This window comes from Coffea arabica, chromosome 4c (assembly GCF_036785885.1).
Source record: "Coffea arabica cultivar ET-39 chromosome 4c, Coffea Arabica ET-39 HiFi, whole genome shotgun sequence".
NCBI classification, from domain to species: Eukaryota; Viridiplantae; Streptophyta; class Magnoliopsida; order Gentianales; family Rubiaceae; genus Coffea; species Coffea arabica.
The window spans coordinates 12,774,632-12,783,272 of NC_092316.1; the positions used below are offsets into that span (position 1 = coordinate 12,774,632).

An 8,641-nucleotide genomic window follows, 5' to 3' on the forward strand; every position below is an offset into this window, starting at 1 on the left:
AATGTATATCACATTAAATAATAAGTGATAACTTATCACTTTTGTTTAGATCAAATTTGGTTTAAAAAATTTAACATCACTTAATTAACTTAGATGTTCTTTTTTTGTTATCAAATATGTATGAATCTTTTAAAATTTACGTGCTGCATTGGACTATAAAATAGTACTCTACTAGGTACCACAATTTGTTCTCGCTGATCAAGGCTTCAGCATATTGAGGAAAAAATGTACCAATATACTTCCTAGATAGCTGTCCAATACTCCAAGTGCGAGACAATGTAGCTCCAACTAGGGGTGGCAATTTTCGACACGACCTGAAAACACGACACGAACCTAACACGAAATTAATGGGTTTGGGTTGAGGTTTTGGGAATTCGGGTCAGAATCGGGTTGGACCCGATGAACCCGAAAAGAAAACAGGTCGATTTCGGGTCAACCCGTGGTGACCTGATATGACCCGATATGACCCGTTTACGAATTAAAAATAATTTAATAAATATAAAAATAATTTTATCTAACTAACCTAAGTTATTCTTTTTTTCAAAGGCATTAATTACTTAATCATAAATGAATTTATTTAATTTGTGTGAAGTTGAAATTATTATATTTGGACAAATAATATATTTTATTATTTTTTACTTTTATACTGTTTTAATTTATTTTATATTTTGTTTGGGATAAAACACTTTTACGGTGTTTAATTTATTTTAGATTTGGTTTGGAGTTACTTATTTAAATTTTTATTACTTGATTATGTAATTAGTTTTGTGAGAAATTGATTTTATTAGAAATTACAGTGATAAATTAATAAATTAAAATTAAGTTTCGGGTCATTTCGGGTCGACCCGCCAACCCGTCAACCTGAAATTTTCGGGTTCGGGTCAGCATACCTGACCCGTCACGGGTTGGCGGGTCGGGTTCGGGTCAACAGATTTTCTGGCGGGTTGACCCGAACCCGACCCGCCAACCTGATTTGGACCCGAATTGCCACCCCTAGCTCCAACAGGTCAAAAACTAATTTGCACTTCATCCAATGTACGGAGGATACAATTTTTGATGCACGTAGGGAAACTTAAATAATTATTATTCCAACACTAGCACCACAAATTTCTTCCCTCTGATCAAAGCGGAGGGGGAAAGAAATATAATTCTCTTCATCTCATTTTGATGATCTTATTTTTCTTTTTTATTCATCTCAAATTATAATTCATCTTCTAATCCAAGAATGCAGTTAACTTTTAATTTTTTTAAAATACTCCTATTTAATATACTTCTTTATCACTAAATATAGACCACCTTATTTAATACAGTCATTTTTTCATCAATAATTACTTTGTATATATCTTGAATGGTGCAACATACCACGATTATTATTGTATTATTTATATAAAAGTATAGTAATTAGTGATACTTCAAATGCAAGAGTATTTTAGAAAAATAATAGGCTAGATTTAAATTTTCAATAAAATTAATAAAATTTTCTTAAATTGTGTGAGAAAAAAATCAAGACTATCAAAGTGTAATGGGAAGAGCAATTAACTTCTCCAAGCACGAGGGAGGTTACCCACTCGGTTCACAGTGTCCGTTGTCCCTTATCCAACAACTAATCGCCAAGGGCACCAAATAATTAACAATTAATAATTAATCTAACACATCACACATTTTTTTTTCATGCTCATCAAGGACCCAGCTTTTTGAGGATAGAAAAGTAATAATAAACATCCTAGCTGTCCAAGAATGAGACAGAGATCACCAGCTCGATTAAATTAAACTAAAGGGAAGGAAAGAAAATAGAGACTTCATTACTTTTTTTTTTTAATAATTTTGTACCGCTATAAGAGTGCAGAAAAAAAATTTATAATTAGCTAATTAGCATAGAGGGCTCATTTAGCTTTCCTTTTGTGAATATGGCCTAGCACAGCTTTTCCTTTTGTCTTGCTTAGCATATGCCATAGAGTTTTCTGGCATATTTGTTAGATTTATCTCATATCAATTGTGAAAAATGATACGTTGTTTGATTACAATGTAAGAAAAAAAAAAAATCTTTCTTCTTTTGAGTTAGCTTTTAAGGTGGAAAGACCCAAATGCTCTTTTTGTTATCAATGCGTAACTTTTTATAAGCTATTGTACCAAAAGAATTTACAAAAGTAGAATGTAAAATTTCAGATGCATGTAAAGTATTTGTGGAGATCTCTTTTTTTTTTAGTGTAAACAAGAGTACTCAAATCCGAGACCTTTCACTTGCACTCCCTCCCCCCGTACCACCCAAGTGGAGATCTCATATTTAATTATACCATGACTTAAGGCAAACACTACACCATGATTTAAGGCAAAACACTACAGCCCAAATTTCTTTCCGTTGATCAAGGATTTTAGCATTTTGATGCAAATAAAAAAAATGCAGCAGCCGAATAGTGGATCATAGCTGTCCAAGAATGAGACGGATTACCTACTCGATTAATTTTATTCATTTTTTAAAAATAAAATAGTTATTTTTTTTATGTTTTTAAACTCGACCTTTACATTGAGAGTTTGAGATTGATAAAATTAAATCAATACTAGACTCGATTAGACTCACCTCGACTCAGCTCGTTTGCAATCCTATTACTTATTCGATTAAATTAAACTAAGGGGACAAAGAAGAAATAGTGACTTAAATTATTTCCTTTTTGTTTTATGGTTCGTTGTTAGAGTATAGTAAAATTTTTATAAATTAATACTCAATAAATTAATAATCTTTATTAAATAATAATTTTTTTGATCCTGACTTAGAGTAGCAAGTTAAATTAATAATTTCAATAAAGCATAAAATAATAATTTTCTTTTGAAAAACTTAGGTGGTGTTTGTATTGCAATTTTCTGTCAAAAAGTTTTTTATGTTTTTCGCGAACACATTTCTTATTTACGTTATTATCTCACATATATCATTTTTCTAAAAAACTTAAAAAAAAATGTATAAAGAATAGCCCAAGATGTGAGAACTAATGTCAAGTGTCAAGCAAGGAATTTTTTAGCAACTAGTAGGAATTAATTTTCTAGGATGCTGCTACAATGGAAATTTCTTGCTTTTATATTTAATCAAATATTATTTTTAACTGTTAGGCAGAACTTGATTTTCATCTTCTTGGACTGTGAAAACAAATTATAGCGCAGGACAAGCATTTTGTACTGTTATTTATCTCTGCTTTGGACGGCTTGGTCACGTCACAGTAGTATTAAAAGAAAAAACCTATATCAACGGGTATAAAAAGCGTAATCAAAGTGTAAGGCTAATGCTCAATTGCTTGAACCTAAAACATATGTTCCTTCAAAATTAAAATCATGAAGTATCAAAAAGCCAAAAACGCTGCTTTGAAAACACTGCTTGAGAGTGCTCAAATTCTCTCAGAGTTTTATTGGCTGCTTCTGCGTAACGGTGACAGGTAAGCCCTGGCGATAGGCAGGAGCACTCCACCAGACAAAAAGACCGGCACTCTGGACCGTAAAATGTTGGCACAGAAGCTCGTGGCTCGAAGGTTCGCAGACGCTGCCTAATTTTTTTAATTGAATTTCAGTTCTTTAGAGCTCAATTTTGTGCTCTGAATTCATCACTTGGAGTCAAAATTTTCAATTCCAAGTGAACTTCGCGTTTAATTTTTTTAAATTAAAAATCAATGCATATGTAGATATATACTTTCTATTTCTCTGAATATTTCTACATAAAGAAGGAGTTAGTAGTACATTTTGTTCCTTTGTTTTTTTTTTTTAGTTTAATTAGTTAATTTAGTCGAGTTCATGGCTTCTTGTTGGATTATAAACATTAATTAGCTGACAATGATAATGATGATGAAGATAATATGAGACTTGGTACCTTTTGGCTTTTAATTGTTGTTTTATTGGGTTGGAAAAGAAATTAAGAAATCTTCATTAGAAGAAAACAGTCTTTTCGCGATGTCAGAATTATGCCACAAAATGTAAAAAAAGCGCCACGGAAACCTTTTTGTGGCGCAAAAGCGATAGAATGCAAATGTGTCACAAAATTAGCCGTCCCAAAGGAAAACGATGCAATTTCTGGAAGTGCCGCATGTATCTCACCACTCTAGTTGCGGCACAAAAAAGACGCAGCAAAAAATCCCAATAATGTTATTGCGATATAAAATTGTCACAAAAAAGTCACTAATAAAGGCCTGAAATTTTGATGCATAATGTTTAATCCCACTCAAACATACCAAAATTGAATATCAAAACAATATACTAAAATTGAATATCAAAACAAAATTAAAGTTCCGCGCTACACCTGGATAAAGTATCATACACTACTTTAGTCAAATTCTACAAATTCTATCACATGTCACCATTTTTTTTTGACAAAAACAGGATGAACTTTCTTGTAGTGTAATAGCCCACGTCAATGACAAGATGTTTCATATATCCCAAGAAGTGCTTGTCTTGCAAAGCACAAATTCATCAAATATTTTTTTTAAATTAGTTCATACCACGAGATATTAGAGTGTATATTTTAAAATTGTAGGGGTTTTTTTGTATTTTAACTAAAAAAATTAAAATGATATGTTTCATCCCACACATTTTAGGAAAAAACTATTTTTAATGAAGCAAATCAGTCCCTCGCATTTTAAAAACAAAGCAAATTAATCCCAAAATGACAACCTGATATAGATTTCAAGGGTAAAATTGAAACATCACTTTAGTATTAACCAAATCTAACTATATCTGACATTTACATGATATTAAGTCAACAAAAAAGGGGAAAAAATAAAACTTACAACATAAAAAAACCTTCGCCATTAAAAATTAAAAAATTTTGAGAAAGTGATATTAGGTTAACATAAAAAGAAAAATTAAAATTATAACATCAAAAACAAACCCTTCGCTCTAAAATGTTTAAAAATTTTTTGAATTATAAAATTTTGTATCTTAGATTCTATTTTCCTCCTACGTCGTTTTGGAAGCACAAATTTGTCCCAAAGATTAGTAGAATTTATCATTTGGTTTGCTTTTCATTCGATACTTACAATGCCAGTGTGTATAACCACATTGGTGGTTGTATTGTATCTATCCATATGTTGTAAAAAATTAATACTACAGTTATCCATCATTGAAGACAAATCCACGTACCAAAACTATTCGGCAATCCATTCCACCATCCCAAAAAGACGCCACCAGCATCACCAGAATTACCCACCAGGTGAATCAAGCGGCTTTCTTTTTGACTGGAAGAGAAAATGAACCACGTGAGAATCGAGCCTCTCTTCTGAGATCAGTTAAAAACAACAGAGATTAGAAGTTTTGCAGCTGCACCCAACAGCAAGAGCTTCTCTCCTCCTTTACTGGTTGTTGAAAGCAAATCTCACTTTTCCAGGATGGCTGACCCTGCTCTCTCTTTTGTTATTGAGAGAACTGGCGATCTGCTGATTCAAAAAATTGCTTTCCTGAAAGATGTTCGACGACAAGTTGAGAGACTCCGAAATGATCTGGTCCGGATGCGGTGTTTCCTGAAAGATGCTGATCAGAGGCAAGATGAAGATGCAAGGATCCGCAACTGGGTTTCTGAAATCAGAGATGCTGCCTACGATGCGGAGGATATCATTGAGATCTTTGCCAGCAAAGTTGAGTTCATAAAGGACAAGGGACTCGTCACCAAATTGACATTTTATCCCTTGAAATTTGTGAACCTCTACAAGATAGGTAAAGAGATTAAGTCCTTACAGATGACGCTCAGTGACATAGCTGATAGCCGTGAAAAATACGGCATAAAAAATCTTGGAGAGGGGATGAGTACACAGGGAGAAGAGCTTCAACGGCTCCGGCGGTCCTCTCCTTTCAACGAGGACAAGGATATAGTGGGCTTCGAGGAGATAACAAAATCCCTGGTGGCACAACTTTTGAAAGAGGACAGAAACCGCCGTGTGGTTTCAATCATTGGCATGGGAGGTGCTGGTAAGACAACTCTAGCCAAAAAGGTTATAACCATGCTGATGTCAGGGAGAAATTCAACTGCCGTGCTTGGGTCTGCGTCTCTTCAATCTACAATCACAAAGAGATGTTGAGGACAATCATAAAGCAATTGAATCCAATAACTAATGAACTACTTGGCATGTTGGAAAGGATGCAAGAGCAGGACTTGGAACAAAGGCTCTATCAAGATCTACAAGATAAATGTTATCTTGTGGTACTTGATGATGTGTGGAAGGAAGAAGCATGGGATTGTCTTGCTAGGGCCTTTCCTGATGTTAATACATCAAGTAGATTGCTACTTACAAGTCGCAATCGGGATGTTGCCCAACACGCAGATGCTCTTAGCAAACCACTTGAGCTGAAAACTTTGGGGCAGGAAGATAGCTGGCAGCTGTTCCTCAGAAAGGCCTTAGGCCATGGGGATAATGCTGGGTGTCCTCCGGATTTGGAAGAAGTGGGCAGAGAGATTGCAACAAGATGCGCTGGTCTGCCACTGGCCATCACAGTTATAGGTGGCCTGCTACTGGCAAAGAAAAAGTTGAAGAGTGAATGGGAGAAAGTTCTCAATAGTTTCAACACAAACCTATCAAAGAGCCAGAGTGGAGTATCAGCAATTCTGGAATTAAGTTATGCAGACCTCCCTGCCAATCTGAAATTTTGCTTTTTGTATTTGGGTTTGTTTCCCGAAGACCACGTGATTTCCGTGCGCAAGTTGATCCATATGTGGGTTGCAGAGGGAATAATGCAGAAAAGAGATGCAGTAAATTTGGAGGAAACTGCAGCATATGATGATGTGGAACGACTTTGTAGCAGAAATATGGTCCGGGTGGCGGAAATGACTGTTGATGAGAGGATTAAAAGCTGCAGAGTCCATGATTTAGTGCGAGAGCTTGCAATCAGAAAGGCAAAGGATGAAATTTTTTTTCAGATCCATGACACCAGAGATGATGAAATATCAGCCAAATCCAGGTACCTTGCTGTTCATAGTCTCCGGGTTAAAAATTATTTTGGGTCTTTGACCCCTCCTCTCCGGTCTCTACTTTTTTTCAATATCCGCATTTACGAGGAAAACATTAGTCTTAGATTCAAAAGTTTCAGAAAGCTTAGGATACTGGACCTTGAGAATGTTGAGATGTACTCTAATTTGCCAAAAGAAATTGGTGAAGTCAGGCTTTTAAGATACCTCGGTTTAAGAGGCAAACTCAGTATAATGCATCGATTTAAGATAGCTCATTCCGTCGTTTTAAGAATCACATCGACTACAAGGCTCCCTCATTCCTTCGGTCGTTTGCGAAACCTACAAACTCTTGACATACGGACCCATGCCACAGTGATAGTTCCAAATTTCATTTGGAAGCTTGAAAGTTTACGGCATCTATATGCGTATGATATGGAATGTGATGTGCCTCTTAAGATTGAAGGATTGAGGAATCTCCAGACTCTGTCAGGCATACGCTTTGATGACATTATGCACAATAACATGTTAACTCTGACAAGTCTTCAGAAACTGGGGATTTGGGTGGATGACGGGTCAGAGATAGACAAACTCTGCATGCATTTATCTGAGGTTGGAAGCCTAACGACGTTACATCTTTATAGTACTAGAGGAAGAGGGCGGCCAACTCTAGCTGGACTTTCTAAGCTCCATCATGTAACAGAGCTTAAGCTATCCGGGCTGTGGCAAATGCTACCTCCTGATTTTCCTCCAAATCTCTCTCGCTTGTCTTTGAATCACACAGATCTCACGGATGACCCAATGCCAGTACTAGAGAAATTGGGACGGCTGTCATTCCTCAAAATGAAAGATGCATATGACGGCTGACAACTGATCATTTCTAGGCATGGGTTTCACCAATTGAAATTCCTTGAGCTCGGCCGCCTAAATCATTTGGATGAAATAAAGGCGGAGAAAGGTGCATTGCCACAGCTCCTGTGTGTGAGAATCAGGAATTGCGGCAGATTACGGAAGTTGCCGGAAGAGCTGAAGCACATATCTACTCTTGATACGCTTGAGCTTGTGGACATGCCAAAGGATTCTATCAGCAAGCTTGCTGCGGACACGGCACTTAGTGTTCCTAACCTCAGAATATTTGACTCTTGAATGCTGAAGAAACTAAATTCGCATTCGAATTTGATGGAAGCTTCTGCATAAATGTCTTGAATGTGTACTTCTACCTCTGTAATCTATCTTATTTGTCCTCTCCATTAAGGGGCTTCTGTTCCACCTCATATTGTACTGCAAGCTGAATTCCAGCGTAGTTATTAATAAAATTATTCCAGTTTTTATCAAAATAAATAAATAAAAAGAATGTTTCCGGTTCAACAAAACCAGTCGACAAGCCTTTTTATGTGGGCTAATTCCTCTCCAGAATAATGATCTGACATGATCGGTATAAAACTATGCCTGCTAGGCTATTTTTTTTTTCAAATGTTGGGCTGCCGAGCTGAACTGCAAATTTTTTTTTTTTTTTTTAAAAAAATGATGGCTACCGGCCAACCATCGTAAAAAAGAAATTAAAAATTGACTCGACAGAGGCCAGAATTGCTGTCAGCCGTTGATGGGATGGGGGAGCATTTTGCAGAGTCTCGTGAGCGAGCAATTTATTTTTGCAATTCTTGTGAGTGGCGAGATTTGAAGGAAGCTGGAGAGAAAGGAATATGGAAAAGTCTATAGCAGTAGCACCGA

General features: G+C 35.9%; 1 protein-coding gene across 1 annotated transcript; it reads left to right on the plus strand.

Annotated features, from left to right (window-relative positions):
• Positions 1-5,360: 5,360 nt before the first annotated feature.
• On the plus strand, positions 5,361-8,056 carry LOC113738645 (probable disease resistance RPP8-like protein 2). Its single transcript, XM_072044827.1, has 3 exons — positions 5,361-6,007; positions 6,106-7,740; positions 7,795-8,056. Exons 1-3 carry the CDS (start codon positions 5,361-5,363, stop codon positions 8,054-8,056), a joined length of 2,544 nt encoding a protein of 847 aa, XP_071900928.1.
• The last annotated feature ends 585 nt before the right edge of the window (positions 8,057-8,641 follow it).